At 44.6% G+C, this 18,400-nt stretch overlaps 1 protein-coding gene across 3 annotated transcripts in view; it reads left to right on the top strand.

The window, feature by feature from the left end:
• arhgef1a (Rho guanine nucleotide exchange factor (GEF) 1a) overlaps window positions 1-18,400 on the top strand; it is a 118,650-nt gene that overhangs the window by 14,168 nt on the left and 86,082 nt on the right. For 2 of the 3 annotated variants that reach the window (XM_034202172.1, XM_034202171.1), the window contains exons 2-9: window positions 9,677-9,839; window positions 11,105-11,172; window positions 11,678-11,741; window positions 12,270-12,402; window positions 13,638-13,747; window positions 15,072-15,215; window positions 15,324-15,574; window positions 16,226-16,351. In XM_034202172.1, coding sequence (XP_034058063.1) covers window positions 9,677-9,839; window positions 11,105-11,172; window positions 11,678-11,741; window positions 12,270-12,402; window positions 13,638-13,747; window positions 15,072-15,215; window positions 15,324-15,574; window positions 16,226-16,351 — 1,059 coding nt within the window. Of the gene's footprint in view, window positions 1-5,615; window positions 5,673-9,676; window positions 9,840-11,104; window positions 11,173-11,677; window positions 11,742-12,269; window positions 12,403-13,637; window positions 13,748-15,071; window positions 15,216-15,323; window positions 15,575-16,225; window positions 16,352-18,400 lie in introns of those variants that run through there. The other variant, XM_034202173.1, reaches the window with a different exon arrangement.

The following is an 18,400-nucleotide window of genomic DNA, read 5'->3' as shown; positions in this document are numbered from 1 at the left end:
CGTGCAAATATCTTCCACTGACATTCCTCTGCGCAACACCGAGGAGGAGGAAATTCCTCTGGTTGAGTGTGCTTTGATATTCTCCGGGGGCTCCACCCCAGAGGAGACATATGCCTGTGACACAGCCTCACACAGCCAGTGTGACAGCCGTTGTGTAGACAGAGGTTGCCCAATCGAGCGCTCTCTGTAGTGCACAAACAGGCGCTGAGAACGGCGCAATGCCGCCGTGCGCGTCACATAGCAGACAGCGCGCGCACCGGGCAGAGGAGATGAGATGTTTCTTCTTCCTCCGACCTGTAAGGAGGGGGGAAGAAGCCAGCCAGGGTGATCACTCTTGACCTAAAAGAGTTGTGATGACCTTATAGGTGTGAAGCCGGGTTAGGGCGTAAAACAGCTGAACTGCATCTCCATGGATCCGGAGACATGACGGAGCCACAGGGAGAGCAGACAGATCACCCTTTCCTCTGATAGAGCCAAAAGCAGTACTACTTTGGCTGAATACAGTTAAGGGGAACCTGATCAGGTTCAAATGGGGTTTCTCTTTAGTGCGCGTAACACCAAAGCCAAATCCCACTGAGGCGCCAGTGTGCGTGACACCGGTCTGAGTCTACATACTCCTCGCATAGCACGGCTGCTGCGTTCTGCGAGCCCCTCGGTTAAATTCGCCGGAAATAACACTGTTCCTGGGATAACGGGAGTGTTTCTTGCATCCCATGGAACTGCTGGGGGGAGAGGCTTCTCTGTGATGTGCCGTAATGGTCGTCATGGTGACGTGCCACGCCCTCGCCGCTGCTGCCCGTGAAGCAAAAAAGCTGCGAGGGAGTTTCCACACGCTGCATTCCACTCTGTCTCTCATCATGAGGCGCGTACACGCCCAGAGCATGAGAGGTGTGTGTATGCTGTCCTCACGAGGCGTTATAACAGTGCTCGTGGATTTATTATGACCGTGTGTAAGGCATATCTGGGACAGAGGAATGCCTCGAGCTCTGCAGTTTATAAACCAATAGGTTAAAACAGCAGGCTTCTGCAGTGAATGAAGCACCTCTGGAGACTCCCCCTGTGGGGGAGACCCAGGGGAATCCCCCCCGTGACCAGCTGACGCTAATGCCGAGCAGCTGCGTTATGGAGAGGGCTGTGTGGTTTGTGACACGCCGGAGGAGAGCTGTCAGTTTCTCGCTGCCAGAGAGCGCTCTGCTGCTGGCTGAGTTTTTAATTCCACTCCAGATAACCGTTTGTCTGAGAGGGAAGAGGACAGCTCTTCTTCCAACTTGTTATGAAACCCAGGCTTTGACAGATGCGATATGAGATGTACCGTCTGTAATGCGACTTCCTCCCTGGAGCGAGCCAGCCAATAGCAGGTCGTCCAAAGGAAACCACCCTCTCATCCCTCCTCTGTGTAGCGGCTCCAGCCTTCTCTACACAAAAATGGGAGGAGCCAGGAAATATCCAAACGGCAGACGATTGTCTGGTCTGATATTCCCTGAAATGAGAAACCGCAGGAATTTCCTGTGTTTCGGGATGATGGGTACGTGGAAGTATGCATCCTTCAGGTGGAAGTGAACCAGTCGTCCTGGTGAACACATTCCAGCCCCTGTCTCATTGCCCCAGTCTTTTTCGGGATTAGAAAAATAACGGGAGTGAAAACCCCTGATTTTCCTCCCTTTGAGGAACCCTGGAAATATCCTCTTTCAACAGGAGTTCCAGCAGCTCGGATTTGGAGCGCAAGACATAGCTTCTGGGAGGACAGGAGTGTTTCCTGTATCCCATTGAACTGTGGGGGGCTTTTTCGTCACCACGCTGCGGGGTGTGACACGTCGAAGGAGAGCTGTCAGCGTGTCCACTCCACTCTCTGCCGTGAGAGTCGTGCTCTCATGCGGGCTGAGTTCAATTCCACCCAGGTAAACAATACTCTGGGCTGGAATAGGACAGCTCTTTTCCCAATTTATCATGAAACCCAGCTTTGACAGATACGATATGAGTTGTACCGTCTGTAAAGCTGCTTCCTCCCTGGAGCGAGTCATGCAGCAGCAGGTCGTCCAGGTAAAAATAGTACTCTCATCCCTCCTCTGTGTAGCGGCTGCAACGCTGTCTCTACACACTTTGAAAAAGTACGAGGAGCTAGGGAATAGCCGAACGACAGACGGTTGTACTGGTACGCTATTCCCTGGAATAAAAACCGCAGGAATTTCCTGTGTTGCGGAATGATGGGCACATGGAAGTATGCATCCTTAGGTCTATAGAGGTGAACCAATCTCCCTGGTGAACACACTCTAGCACCTTTTTGACCGTCAGCATGTGAAAAGGTCTTTTCATTATTGCCTTGTTGAAAACTGACAGGTCGAGGATGGGTCTCATTCCCCCTGTCTTTTTCGGGATAAGAAAATAGCGGGAGTAATACCCCTGATTTTCTTCCTCCTGGGGAACCCTGGAAATAGCCTCTTTCAACAGGAGTTCCCATAGCTCTGCTTGGAGCGCAAGACACTGTTCACGGGATGTTAGGCATGTCACCTGTATCCCGTTGAACTGTGGGGGCGGGGGGGAGGCGAACTGCAGGGTGTACCCTGCTGATCAGCCCGAGAAACACTCTGACAGTGGGCGCGCATGCTCGAGATGTGTTGTGGTTGTCATGACGACGAGCCACGCCAGAGCCCTCGCCGCTGCCCGTGAGGCAACCCAAGGTGGGCCTAGAGCGAAAGGGCTGTGCGGAGGCCTCCACACGCTGCGTATCACTCCGCCTCGCATCATGAGACGTGTACACGCTCAGAGGATGGATGGAGGTGTGTGCAGTAATATCCACATGAGGCGTTAACACTGCGCTCCTGGGCTTATTATGACCGTGTATAGGTGGCGTATCTCGGACAGAAGAATGCCGCGAGGTCTGTGGTTTAATAACCGAAGAGTCATAACCACCAGAACCCTGCAGCGAACCATGCTGCCTACTAATCACCAGATTGAAGGCAGCTGGTGTAGTTACTGTGCTCCGCAGCTCATTAATCGATAGATTACAATGCGCAGGCTTTTGTAACGAATCCTGCTGGCTATTAACCGATAGGTCATGGCAGCTGGTTTACCCAGAGTGGGGGATATGTGAAACATAACACTTTCAAACATGTTGGAAAATAAGCTTATTTTTATTTTCCTCACACTCCCTCCCAAACCGTCAAGGCCGCTCTGTCTCCTCGGCGGCTCTCATGGAGCAGACGCCGAACGGGAGTATCTCACTCCCTTTTTACCCCCCTCTGGTGGGGGCCCGTAGGTGCGGGACGGTGCCCTGGAGGTGTGGGCCGGTGCCCCGGCCGCCGCTGACGGACGATTCTGACGCCTCGGCTGCTGTTGCTGCTGGTGTCTGTCCGTCTGCCGCTGTGGCCGGGTTGGCTGCTGCTGCTGCCGCTGGTGTCGCTGCTGCTTCACCGCTGGCTGGAGCCAGCCGACGTCCTCCGCCTGCTCCGATGCCGCCTTCATGGAATCAACCATGGCCAGGAACTGGGGCCCGAACAGCCCGTCCGAGCTGATCGGAGCGTCCAGTAAGACCTTCCTGGCTGGCTCTGTGACCACTGCCTGCTGTAACCAGAGGTGACGCTGGATCTGTGTCATCCAGGCTGTAATCCTCGCCTGGGACACCGCCACGGCTGCGCACAGCGAGAGCGCCGTGCTGGCCGCCTTAGCGATCTCCTCCGCCTCCTCTGGAGCCACGGTGGTGTGTTCTGGATGGGTTCCTGCCCACCCCAGACGTCTTCCTCACCCGCAGCAGCTAGAGCGTCCGCCCTTCGCTTCCTGTCGGATGAAGGAAGACACACACAGTGAGGACATGCAACCTGCTGGCTGAGAGCCGCGTCCGCGTGCTCTGGCCCCAGACAGGCTGCGCATATCGGATGCAAATCGTAGCTCATAATGTAGCCCGTATTGCTACGAAGGGCACATACGGACACACTCTTTATTGCTCATGATGTTGCTTTCTCGTGCTTCAGTAAACTGCTGGTTGCTGAAGAAAAGAGGGAGCAGATCACCGGGCAACCTCCCTATTTATACCGGAAGGAGGCCCGAGGGTGGGGCCCACCTAGCGGGTGGGCGTGGACTACAAGTGTTTTCAGTACTGCGCGGGGGCGTAGAAGGGTAAACCCAATAGCGATAGCCTTAGAGGGCGAAGCCATATACGAAATAGAACAGTGTGTATGAATATGCTAAGATATATAAAGTATGAAAACGGTAAGCAGTGCAAGTATAGTATAAAATATATGGATATTAATTTCATGATGATAAATATTGTGGAACAATGATGAAAAATGGGAATGGATGTGGCGACGTAAAACTGACACAAAACAACAACAAACTTTTGCCCAGCCAATAGGAGAGTTTCATCACCAGCACGTGGTAAAAACCACCAATGAGCGCTCAGCTCGAGATACCAGCGAGTCGTTTCCCATCAAGCATTTCTCTTCCGCAGCCCGTGGAGAGCAACTGCGCCGCCTCGCCGCGCCTCGCTCTCAAGGCTGCGGGCGTCTTTGTCCCGCGAGATTTCAACGTCTCATGTAGGCGAGCCTCCAGAGCAAGTCGGACAAAATGACTAACCATCATGTAACGCACTAGCAAGACGTTGATCGCAACTGCGCAGGTCTCGCTTGTCTCAAACAAGCCTAGAGTTTTATCTGAGCTGCTTCGCTGCCAGCTGCTCCCCCGGGACCCGAAAGTGGCGTATAGCCTGGACTTCAACATCAACGAAAGTGCTCAATATATGCTGTATTGAACCAATAAACTAACACAAACTAACTGTATCACTATAACATGATGTTGATGATGATGGTGATAAAGAATGCATCCAACGTTCCGCTGTTCATTATAATACAAAAACAGAGCATTAAACAAACCATCATGCTCTTACTTTGAAATCATGCGGAAATGTCGCCATCAGCAGGCAATCACGTGGTTTCCGAAACTAACCGAGTGACACGAGTAGATTTTAGCCGAGACCAGCGGAAAATATGTCTCAAAATTCCGTGTGTGTAAAAAGACGATCCGCAAGCAGAGATTTGAGATCCGCAAGTGCATTTTTGGTCGACAAATACAAAATGGATTCACAAATGCCTGATCGAAAGTTGTAAATGTTAAAGAGATAATCACAGATCTTTTTTTTTATTTGTGAAAATATTTAGCGTATTTGCAGATCCGTTTTAGACTTGCACATTTATTTGTGAGTTTGCAAATCTTTTAAATGCATTTGTGGATGTTGTTTTACATTTACAAATCACATATTTACACACAAATAATTTGTATGTTCACACAAATAATTATGAGACATATCTATGCCCATAATAGACGCATTTGTTTGTCTTTTTGCATGATAGAAACGAGTTGGCAACACTAACCCCCTGATCCCACCGGAAGCGTCTGCGCCGCGCTGCGACCTCCTCCTGCGTCATAACCCACCAGGCGCGTTTCAAAACGTTGCGGAAGCGGAGCGTCGTGTGTGCAGCCTCGCAGTTGTTGGATGAACGTTCCACTTCCTGCCTGCGCCGCGCTGCGCCGCGTCAAAAATAGGATTCATCCTATATTTTAGAAATTCCCTGCGGCGAGGAGCTTCTGGGACGCTTCGAGCCACTAGAGTGGCCGCGATCGCTAAAAACGCCGCAGCCGCAGCGCAGACGCAGCGCAGACGCTCCTGGTGGGATTAGGGGGTAAGACTGCGAGATAATGTTTGTGTAGCAATAATACATGACCTTTCTCTTTCTCAACTCGCTACTCGGAGGGAAGTCGCTGTCATATGCCTTGTGAACACTCCGATAATGCCTCTCCACGTTACCTTTATTTGGCAGAGCGACGCTTGCTTTACAAATAAGCCAAATAACCTTTGAATGTGACATCACAAACAAATATTCTTCCTCCCATTCTGGGTGGAAGTGGTTTGTCTTTAGCTTCTTGCTCGGTCCCGCACTCATTTTGTTGTTTGTCTCTTTAACTTCATTTGAGTTTTCCCGGCACTTGACTGATTTTGTATCGCTTTGCATTCTGGGTTAACAGACTGGAACGCGATAGGTCGCTTTTTCTGTCAATCAAGTAAACTCCTGAATTAAGTGTCAGGGAGGCCAAGGGAGGAGGGATCAAAACCTGTGTTGTCTATTTTAACGGAGCTGGATTTTTTTTTTTATGACTGACTCGCGATCTACCAGCATAGCCCCCGCTGTCACACAATTGTACGTACTAGCTGCTTACTAGATAGTTACTTTACTTGTAACAGAGCATTTCCACACAGTGGTAAAGCTTATTTTACTTACTGACTATGGATGATCTAAAGTTTAAAAAAAAGTCACAATTCCAGCCTATTTCTTACCTAGAACGCTGCGGTGTCAAGCTGGCACTAGACTTTGGTGTCTGTGCTCGTGTTGGGGTTTGTTCCGTGTGTGGTCGAGTTGGAGTTGATGTGGAGGACGTTGTTCGGGACTGTTCCTCCTCGCTAGTCCCAATGTAATCTGCATAAGCGTCTTTGAGTTGTGAAAAGCGCTATATAAATAAAATGCATTATTATTATTATCTAGAACAGAAACATGATGTGTTAATCCCAAACTACTGCAGCACATTACTATAAATAGCAACAACAACTATAGAAAATAAAAACTTTTGTATCTACTACAAGGAAGAGAAGACAATCATGTATATTGCAATTATAATCTTGCTTGGACCACACAAACATAAATATTTTTCTCTTAAAATTGATGCATACTTTGCAATACTTAATCACCCCATAACAATCTCGTTACAGACCGCACAGATGGATGTCTATGAGAAAAAACACAAGGGCTTCAAGAGGCATATTTGAGAGAAGCCCCACTGCAGTGTCATGTTGTATAGAAGCTCTGTTATATCTCTGGTGACAACAGAACCTTACTCACTGGGAACATTAATTAGCTCAAGCTTGCACAGTCAACAAACAATGTTTGCGCAGCTGTGTGAGGACAAGGTTCACCTGGTGGGTTTCATTTCACTTCAACATCAGATAAATCAGTTCATAACCCTTCATGATCATAAACTACCAGTTATACCTTCTGAGGATATTCAGCCTGTACTACAGGATGAAAAGTGCATGCTGGGTAACTTCCCCTCTGAACACTTCACCTTTTCCTGTCATCCTCTTATAGGACACACAATGTGTTCAGGTGTTCATTTCTTCCTGCAGTGTCTGTACTTTGGCTTTGTCACTAATATATCGGTCAGGAAAGCTAAACTTCAATTACCCAGGGTGCATTGATGCCCTTTTTTTAATGTTTATTTTATTATCTTTTCTTTTTAATGATTGATTTTAAATGCCATTTTCTTAATGTCTTTCGTTTTTTGTAAAGCACTTTGAATTGCCTTGTGTTGAAAGGTGCTATATAAATAAACTTGCCTTGCCTTGCCTTGCCTTAGGAATCAATCTGGGTGACTCCATCCTCACAGAGACGTAAAACTGTTCTGGGGTTTGAGACAAGCAGCACATGGAGGTTCTAAAGAGTACTGAAGACTACTGCAGAAACCATGTCCGGATTTAATAAAGCTATGGATAAGCCTGTAGTGATGGGAATTACGGCTCTTTGAAGGGAGCCGGATCTTATGGCTCCCTTCCTTTCCGAGAGCCGTTCAAAAGAGCCGTTTTTTTTAAAGGGGGCGGGGTTAATAGGCTTATCTGCGAAATAATCACCAGGATAATGATTGACTGTATTGGCAAAAATCTACTTTTACTCACAGAAACATGTATAACTTGCTTCATCTCTCAGCCAGCCAAACTACTACTGAAGCAGCATGCGTTATGCCATCATCTATGGCTAATGTGCATTCAGGAAAGCAAGTTCCTTTAAAGGCAAGTGGATTTATGGCAACCAACGATAAAAAGAACAGCTCTCACCAAGCAGAACTCGGTTCCCTTCATTCGTACCAAAGAGCCCTTCAAAAGAATCGGATCGTTCGCGAACGTCACATCACATGATCACTATAAGCCTGGCTTTAGTTTATTTGGCTAATTGTGATCACTTATGCAGTGTAGATTACAATATAATGAAAGACTGTCTTGAACTGGTAGATCTGTCGTCTCGATAGAGGGGCACAGGAATGAGTCCTTTATACCCGGGAAATATTTAGTGTTTACGCCTTCCTGTTCCCTTGTCTCACACATTTGTTCTGGTTAGAAGCCTGAAATAAGGTCTGTGGTTAAAACAAGCTGAAGAAATGTTCACGTTTTGTTCTACAGCATGAAATATGTCAGTAAATCTCCCGCTAGTGAATGTCTGCAGCTTCTATATGAGGATAAAAATGGCGGTTGCTAACAAGTGTCTAAATCATCATCACGCCGTCACAAGTCCGCCTTTAGTGTAGCGGTGGTGATAGGCAGCCATAAGAGGTTCTTATTCCTGCTGAACGCATTTGTGCTTCAGAAATCATAAAGTGGTGTCAATATGTGGAGATGATCCTGATATCATCAGGTCACCCTTGAAAAAGAGATCAATGATCTCAATGGGATTCACCTGCATAAATAAAGGTTTGAAATGAAATGAAATATCATAAACATGTATTCTGAAATCCAATAGAGAAATCCCATTGGCTTTTTGGACCGTTCTTTTCTGAGAAGAAAAAAAAGTAAATAGCAAATAGACAATATAATAAACCTAGGAAAATGACTATGTGTAACCCCTTGCTTTATAAGAGGGAGCCACTGGGGAGGATACCCAAAATAAAGCTAAAATAAACATTCTTAGTAAATCTCAGTAAACTAAGTAAGCAGATTAATGAACCGAGACAAAGTATTAAAGCAAATATAACTTGTTTGTATTACATTACTTATTAGACACTTTTATCCAAAGCGACTTACATACTCAATACTGTGGGCAATCCCCACAGGAGCAATTTGGGGTGAAGTGTCTCAGGGACACAACGACATGCTGACTGCACTGGGGTTTGAACCTGTGCTCCCCTGATCACAATACCAAGGCTCTATCCACTGCACCACACACCTAGATTGAATACGTGGACCAGTATGCATGCACTGCCAAAGAGAAAAAGCTTCTTCAAATCATGCCAACATGGCATACTATGACCTTGCTGTAGAGGAGTTCTGTCTCTTCCGTCCCTAATGAAACTAAATTAAACCAATACGGTCAGCCAACGATTACAAAGAGCAGAATTACAACTTGCCTTCAGTGAGAGTGAGGATGATTCAAAGGTGTCTGCTGTGTCCACAACAGCCTGCTCCTAACTCAGTCGTATGAGTCTTTAAAGGGGCCCTATTCAGCTGATGTTCGGGTTCATATTAGCATTTAGTGTCTCTACTGGGACGTGGCTCCATGCTTTAATGTTCAAAAAGCTGATTGGTTAGCTGGCCGGCCCTGTTGTGATTGGTCAACCGCTAAGAGATGTCCCGCCCTTATAATATCATGTACAATGTGTCGCCAATGGAGGCGTTTTAGGCAGGGGGGGAGAAAACTCCCTCTGGAGGGAACACAGGAATTTCAGCCTTTGCAGACCATTTACATGCACTAAAATCTACACACTAAAACACAGTATAGGAGAGGGAACACCCCAAAAAGCAGAATAGGGCCTCTTTGAACACATGCAATGCCTTCGAGGCTAACAGAGGTCAGCGCGTAGATGCTGAGTATACATTCTGCTTTATACAGGAAGTCATTTTTTCACATTTCGTGTTTCTTTCTTTCAGAATAAAGAGAGAGAACGCATGAGGGAGCGAGAGAAAGCAGCGAGGGAGAGGGAGGCTCGCTACAGCAACGGTCACCTGTTCACCTCTCTGACCGTGTCAGGGAATACGCTGTGCTCAGCATGCAACAAGAGCATCACTGCCAAGGAGGCGCTCAGCTGCCCCAGTAAGTCACAGTTACAGTTCAGTTACAGTTCACTTCAAGACACTGAGAGGTGGGTAGAGGGGCAGAAGAACAGGGGAAGTATTCAAGAAAAAGTCCTGCCCGTGAGAAATGTGCATAAAACATATTGTTAGAATCACTGTCAAGGATTCGCGGGAAAAGGTAGGACCCAAATGCAGACTACAAAAAGGTAAAGGTTATAAACAAAAGCGAGCTTTATTTAAAAGCTGAAAAACAAAAAAACATGGCATGAATAAAAAACATTGATAGTACAAGGTAGCAAGAATACACAAAACTGACCGTGACCAACATGGAGGGAGACAGGAGAGACAATCAAAGAACCGACATGGAAGACAGGGGAAGACTGAATACACAGAAGCGTAATCACAGGACAAGACACAGCTGGGCAGGGGAGGGAGAAACACAAGGGCAACAGGTGAACACAATGAGACAATCAGACACACCAGGGACACTAACGACAGGGAGGAGGACCAGACAAAACACAAGGAGGAAGATAAAACACTGAATGAACAGACTTACAAAACCCATAACCAGACAGACAACACTAAAACCGTGACATAAACCTGGGAGTGTGACACATATCCCCGAGAACACACACACACACACACACACACACACACACACACACACACACACACACACACACACACACACACACACACACACACACACACACACACACACACACACACACACACACACACACACACACACACACACACACTGAGTCAAGGCTGTTCACACTTCATTGGTTGTGCATAAAGCATAACATTTCACTTTCAAAATCTGTTTGCACACACTACTTTAAATCAGATGTATATCTCTGCAGTTGGCATTAGACTGTTGAGATTTTTAACAAATGATTTGGGGGCTGTATGAACATCTTTAGGTTTACAAAAATGTATAAAGAAAGAATCATTCAAATGATGAAGATGACAGGTAACCTGTTTCACCGATGCAAGGTTGTTATGTTGACTTGTGATTCTGGTTTGAAGTTCCTGTAAGTATTGGTTGTAATCAGCTGTGATTGACAGACCATACATTTTGAGTAAGGGAAGTCAAATAAGACTTTCTTCTCCCTGCTCCTTTCCATCATCGGCTAAAAACTGCTTTAAGTGTAGATGTTTTGTTTAATAATAATTCAGTGGAATAAACGTAACTAAAAACTAAAAGGTTTTCTACTAGCTTCTTCAACAAGATGTAACAAATAGTGTTTTGTTCTTTATGTTACCTCTGTTCTTCCTTAGCATGCAACGTCACTATCCACAATCGCTGTCGAGACGCTTTGCCAAACTGCGCCAAAATGAAACAGAGGGTAAGACAAAGGCTACACCACTGATCCTCAGCTCTCATAATTGACAGATCTTATCTACGTTTTAAAGGTTTATTATTTACGCTCATATTTAGCGAGTCATTTGAAGACCATGATCAAATATTTGTTCATCAATCAAAAATGCTAGTTCTAGATTGTGACACATGTCCACTGTTACTCTTGGGACCAAGAGTAAATATACAACACAAACACATTTGACAGAATGTAAAGGAAAGACTATAAAGCTGTTTCACCAATATTAGACAGAAACAGAGAATACATCTTAAAAAGCGATGTGGACATGGAGCAAACTTATTTCATAAACTATATTTCCAAATCAACCATAGATGAGATGTTTTAACAAGATACTACTGAGGTTACAATTGAATATATGGATATTTACTTCAGTGAACAATTGAATCATTGCATATCTTAAACTGTAACCATTTTGAAAATTGAGTATGCTATTTTACATGTTCATACTGATCAATTTCTTTGTCTAACACAGCAACAGAAGACGGCCCTAATGCGGAACAGCTCAGCCTTGCAGACTGTCACGCTGCGCACAAAAAGTGAGAGCTCTTCACACACTCAGATGTATTCAGTCTCCTTCCACCACCTCATGTAGTTCTATTTGTATCTGTTCCTCCTTTCCTGCATTTGATTCTCTTCTTCCTCAAAACGTTGTTCATTTTCTACCTATTAAACGTCTCTCAACATATCCAACAATCATTTATTGGCATTCTGCAACACTAGTCCATTCATGATTACATTAATGATGTTCAAGTTTTCAAATATTCTTCAGGAGGAATGTAAATGTCAGCAACAACCAACAATGGTAAATGATCTTGGCAGAAAAAACATCCGTCATCTTTATCATTAGAAATTCAACATCAGGGAAACTGCACCAAGCATCCTTGATGTTATCCCTACTCCTCTCCTCCACCCACTCAATCCCTCCTACTCCTGTTTGCTCTTCTTCCTCCTAAACACAAAGGTCTGGCTGTCACTATGCTCCTCTTCCTCCTCCTCCATGTCTTTCCCTCGTCACTCTCCCTCATGGTGCTCTCCCTCCTCTACCTGCAACATTTCCTCCGTAGCTCCAGGAATGCGCGAGCGTCCCACCTCAGCCATCTACCCCTCAGAGAGCTTCAGGCAGACCCTGCTGGGGTCCCGACGGGGTCGCTCCGGCCTGTCCCTGTCCAAGAGTGTGTCCACCAACAATATCGCAGGGTGAGCCTCGCTTTAATTGGCCAATGCTATAGTAACATGTCAAATGCAAGCAACCCTAAGGCACATCTCTCTGGCCTTCATTTCATTTCAAACCTTTATTTATACAGATAAATCCCATTGAGATCATTGATTTCTTTTTCAAGGGAGACCTGCTCAAGTAGTTCCACATGAAACATATGTGTACCCACGTACCCATGGGTTTGGGTCTAACCTCTACCCCAAGGGGGTCAAACTCAATTTAATCGCAGGCCACATCAGCATTAGGGCTGCACTCAAAGGGCCGGTTGTAACTTTAAGACTATATACAAATACATATATAAATATATATGTATATTAAATAATGTATTATATTACATTATTGCCTCTGCATTGGATTATTATCAGATAGGGTAATAACTTCATAATTAACTACGTCTGAAAGCAGAAGTCTGGGGCAAATAATTGCAAGTCTTTTCAGTGAGAATGTCACAAAATGATTTTAAAAGAAAATACAAATTCTGGAAAAAAAGTCTGTTTCAAGGTGATCGGCAAATGAACCATGGGGTCACTAAATAAGAGGTAGTCGGCATTTCATTTGTTATATTACTACGTCAGCCCCCAGGACTGTAGCACTTTTTTTTAAACAATTGAATGTTCTACTAGACAGGTGACAGACTTTTAAAATGCTAAAAGCTGTCTTTCCTCAAATGTGTGGTCATTGTTCATCTAATTCATACTGTACTATTTATACATGTGGGTTATTGTCTAATGAGAGGTGTAGGCAAACATTTGACTTCAAGGATTTCCCTTTTTTGTAAGAAAAACGGCTACATAGCCCATAAAAATGCTTATGAAAGGTAATAAACACATAGAATGTAACCAATATCAATAACCCTGTTATCGCATCCAAATAAATAAAGGTTAAAATGATGCATTTAATAATGTCACTGACAACACTGATGTGTTCATGTGTTCCAGGGTGAGCAACAGGAAGTTAGCATGCATAACACCAAAGCAGCTAAATGGAACTCAGCCATTATTCATTTGATCTTTTACTGTTGCACTTTCTCTAATGCGCAAATGTTTTCTTTAATAGCTTTTGCCATAAACTGTAAATGTTCTGCTTCTTGACTTTCTGAACTTTCTTATATTAAGAGGCTTCTTTCTTCCTGTCACATAGGCTGTCTGGGTTCAAACACTGATCATAAATAATGGCTTTCCTCACTAAAGTCTCAGTAAGTGTGTGTGTCTTGCAGGACCCTGAGTGAGGACTCCACCCTGGGGCTGCGCAGGATCCTGTCCCAGTCCACAGACTCCCTCAGCTTCAGGAACAGAGCTATGTCAATAGAGTCCCTGAACGATGACGGTACGAGAAACTACACATCTTCACACCAAAATGATAAAAGTAATGTCAGTGCCATAGGTCAAGTGAGTAAGCTGGTTTTTAGAAAGCAGGCAAGAAAGCCTTCCGGAGAGTCATAAGTGCAACAGGGAATGGAAACTGCAGTTTGTTCTGGGGCGTATCAGCCGTTTTTGAGCAGAAACAGAGGAGTGTTATTGTACTATAGTGTTGTAGTTTGTGTTGTGCCTACACCTGTTGGCAATTTAAAAATATATACATAATACATTTTTGAGGCCCATGTTGAGTTAACAAACGGGTGGATACAGGACCTCGCAGTGCACGAGCATGCTCCCCCCTGTTGATGCTTGCAACACAGAAGCCAGGGGGGCCTCATCACACAATTTTGTGTGGGGCCAGAAGTTGACCAGGGGCAGCCCTGCCGCATGTTGTACACTGTAGTTTCAGAGTGTTGGAACAGGTGGTGTTGTCTCATATCAGACATGGCTGCTGTGCCCTCACAGGAAGAGACTATCGCCTATGTTATCCAGTTAGCTACTGTAGCTAGCAATGTTGTCGTAGGGGTAGCAAATCAAAACAGACTGCTCAATCACCAAGACAACATGTATAACTTTTATTTGCATAAGATGGGGATTGTTGAGTGTGAGAAGTGTCCAATGTTCCACGCATGTTTTTTTAATGTTATGAGTCCACAATGCTAGAACTCTTAGTGCACAACATCCGGCATACTTTGCGCTAAGTAAGCACTTATGCACTCAAAATAGCAAATGTAAGGACCTAAGTACGCAAATTGAGACACAGCACAGAGGACTAAGACAGGACACATTTACATGAGCAAGCTATGGAAAGTGACCAAGCTTAAAGTCAATCTATTAAATGAATCAAACATACACTGGCCAACCACTCACAGAGTGGGGAGACCAAAGAAGCATTTTTGACGTATTTCTAAAAACATTTGATATATTTGAGTTATATAAGATACATTTCATATATGTTTATGATATGTAGAGCACTTTAATACAAACTCTTTTTAATGCAGTGTAGTAAATAGGTCTACAGTAAAGTTGAGATGTCATGTTTTGTGCTGTTATTTCTGTTTATTGATATGATGATTGCTGATGATGTACTCTATATTGTACATGATGAATGTCTGAAATTACTAAAACATATATAACTATATTCACCTTAACACAAGTTTGACTGCACAGGGTAATCTGCTGACATTCGAAACAGATTGTCGAAACAAGTGAAGGATCAAGTTGTCTTTTCACTCCTGAGTCACTTATCACTGTGCAGCTCTAACAGCATTTGTGGGTGTTCTCTTAATTAGGAGACAACTACTATAGTTCAGTATTAGAAGAGCTGGAGCTTGAGGGACAGGACTTCAAGGCTGACTCCTGGAGCATGGCCGTGGACAGCAGCTACCTGCAAACACACCGCAAGAACATCATCAAGAGGCAGGATGTCATCTATGGTGACGTATATTCATCTTTATCTTTCATCCCAATAGTACAGACATTTAATGTATCGTTGAACACAGATCCTTTAGACTCAATCATATGTATGTGTGTGCTCTTCTCAGAGCTGATTCAGACAGAGCTGCACCACATGAGAACGCTGCACATCATGGAAAGGGTTTTCCGGCAGGGCATGCTGGATGAGCTCCAGATGGACCTGTGCACCGTTCATGCCATGTTCCCCTGCCTGGACCAGCTGATCAGGATACACTCCCACTTCCTGGCTCAGCTTCTCCTGCGGCACAACTGCAGCCTGCAGCCTGGATCATACCGCAACTACACCATCCACCAGCTGGGAGACATTCTTCTAGAGCAGGTGACAGAAACACTGCACACGTCACGCATGGTTAAGACAGAAAATACTTCTGTGTAATTCTATGGCTTAGCAACTTTGACAGGGTGTGCCGGTATCAGGGACACAGGGTTTTGAATGACCCTGAATAGATGCAAATAAATCAATAATTTGACACAAGATATTGATTTATTATCATCGTATTACCTGCATTATGAAAAAAAGTGCGTCTTATACGGCGAAGATTATTTCAGTTTAGCCATCATGAATCCGAAAATGTCTTCTTTCCATAAATATACAAATATTCAACAAGTAGTGGTGTTTTGGTCACAGCTGACGTTACATTTACCAGACCAGTCCCTTGATCAAGCGTCCTTAACAGTCTGCTATCAAAAAGGAGCAAACTGTTGGATATCCAAATTGACCAATCAGTATCTAGTATTCAATTAAGCTCTTGTATAAGTTATTTATAAGCCTAACTTGAGTTGGTATTGTTATTTTAGTTGAACTGCAGTTTTTTACAATGAAATGTTAAAATAGATTATATATTTTTAATAAAATATTTATATTACCTTTTAGATTTGTATCTAATGGTAGATAAGAGATAGCAGGTCAGAACAGTGTCTTCCATTAACCTTTAAGACACAGACAAAGCACCACTCTGTTCTTCTGCAGTTCTCAGGTCAGTGTGCAGACGACATGAGGAAGACCTACGCTGAGTTCTGCAGCCGCCACATGAAGGCTGCCAAACTGTACAAGGAACTGCTGGCCAGAGACAAGAAGTTCCAGTGCTTCATACGGGTGAGACACATTAGAGACACAGCATCAACTGTACCCCATGTGTTGGTAACACAGAGTCGGGGGTCTAAGTAAACCTCCCAAGGCCCTGGTTTGTAAAGACACAATTGCTGATGAAGCCCATCATTTCCAGATTAAAGGAAACAATAAGTATACACCACCTAGAATATTATATGTCTTCTATCAGTGGATTGGCTGAATTGCTGTCCTCAACTCAAATCTGCTTCTAATGCCCCACCAACAATGGACTTTAAAATATTTTTAACCTATCGTGTGTTCTGACTGGACCTTATTCTGCTGACCTATCAATTAATCTAATATTATGGTACATAGATTCCTGCAGTCAAATGTGTAAATGCCTTTATTCCTGAGCAGCAATGCCATTTAGTTACAATGGGCGCATGCACTCGCTCTACCATTGGGCTGGGGATTGAGCCAGAAGGTGGTTATAGATGTATTGGGATGGATGCAGACCAGGCAGGGCTCGACATTAAGGACTGCCCGCCCGATGGCCCGGGGCCATCTAGTATTTAGCTCGGACAATGAAGCCTCACCTGCTGGTTGCCCGATCGGGCAATCTATTATGCCAGTATCATGCAGCTCGCGGATCCAGTAATGAGTGACCCGACAGTACAACTAAACATATCTATAACTAGTTACGGTAGTTTGAGAGGTAATTAAAATAGCTACGTGTGATATTCTAACCTGAAGTGTGTGTTTTGTCCGCTCACCGCTGCATGCGTGTCGACTAGTCAGCAGCAGCTGATCTCTCTCGTCAGATTAGACTTCACTCGCGTTTATGTCCATATCGATCAGATCCAGCTAGTTCTAGCTAATGATAGGACTACCTGCTTATTAAAAGACACCTAAACAATAAGTGTCGCTATGCAACTGGGTGAGGCCACAAAGTATAGCGCAGCATTATGCATTTGTTTACATGCCCACCGGAACCCGAGGCATTACCAACAGATCAACGCACAATCAACCCATACAGGACATCTCTTTCTCCACATTCTTTCACATACACATACGGGTTTTGGGCTGAGGGCGACACCGTACTTCCGGTATCCGCCATTTCACACGAGGTGCAAGCAGAATATCATAGTCTATTGCCTTAATCAATATCTAGTCAACTCTAAAATACCACATATATGCATTGGCATGATAATATTATTGTGACAAGTGGGGTATTCACCTGGTGTTTCCAGAAGATAGACGTAGATGCTGCCAAAATCGACCGAAGGCCACTTTCGAGAGTCGTTTTTCCATACATCTGCAGGCAGTCTGTAAGGGCAATCCGACAACCCACACAGCTCTAGTTTACGCTGGTAACGACCTAGAGCACACCCCTCAAGTCCAGAGATGTAATCCAAAGACATGCAGCGATTTCTTCTGTCGTTAATTCAGAAAAAAAACCTAGTGCGCTCTGCCTGGCTACGTTAGCTAGCTGTAATTATTAGCACCTCCAGGATATTAGCACCTCCAGGAAAATGGCGTATTTATATATATATATGGCGCGCGTTGCATTGTGGGTAGCTCGTGACGTCACTGTGTGTGAAATAATTAAGTGTTAGACATTAGAATTGACTATTCTGGTCTGTCACATACTCTTCTTGTCTGTCACATAAGTGGCGCAACTGAAGCGGTATTGCGCTAAAGGGAAATTATTTTGACCGAAGAGATTTAGATTTGCCGGCTAACGGGAACTCTGACGTCGCCATTTTGTGTGCTTCGCGGATGCGCTCGGCTCCTCTCGACTGCTGCTCGGGTCTGCTCGGTCAGCTTCCGGATGAGGAGGCATTCGTTGGACCAATTTACAGTAGATAACATTACAAACATTTTTAACAGGGGCCATAATAGTGTAAATAATGTTTGTTTTGGCAGTTATAACTGAATGTAATGTTTTCTACTTTTTTACATCTGGGAAGGCATTTGCCTTCATCAGATGGAAAGTGTCTTGACCAGAGTTGGGTGTAATAATATTACTTTTGTCGGTAACGGAGTAGTGTAACGCGTTACTTTTATAATTTAGTAATCACACTACAGTTACTA

The sequence above is a fragment of the Gymnodraco acuticeps genome, unplaced genomic scaffold (genome assembly GCF_902827175.1).
Source record: "Gymnodraco acuticeps unplaced genomic scaffold, fGymAcu1.1, whole genome shotgun sequence".
Taxonomy (NCBI): Eukaryota; Metazoa; Chordata; class Actinopteri; order Perciformes; family Bathydraconidae; genus Gymnodraco; species Gymnodraco acuticeps.
This window is presented reverse-complemented; position numbering and strand designations above follow the sequence as displayed.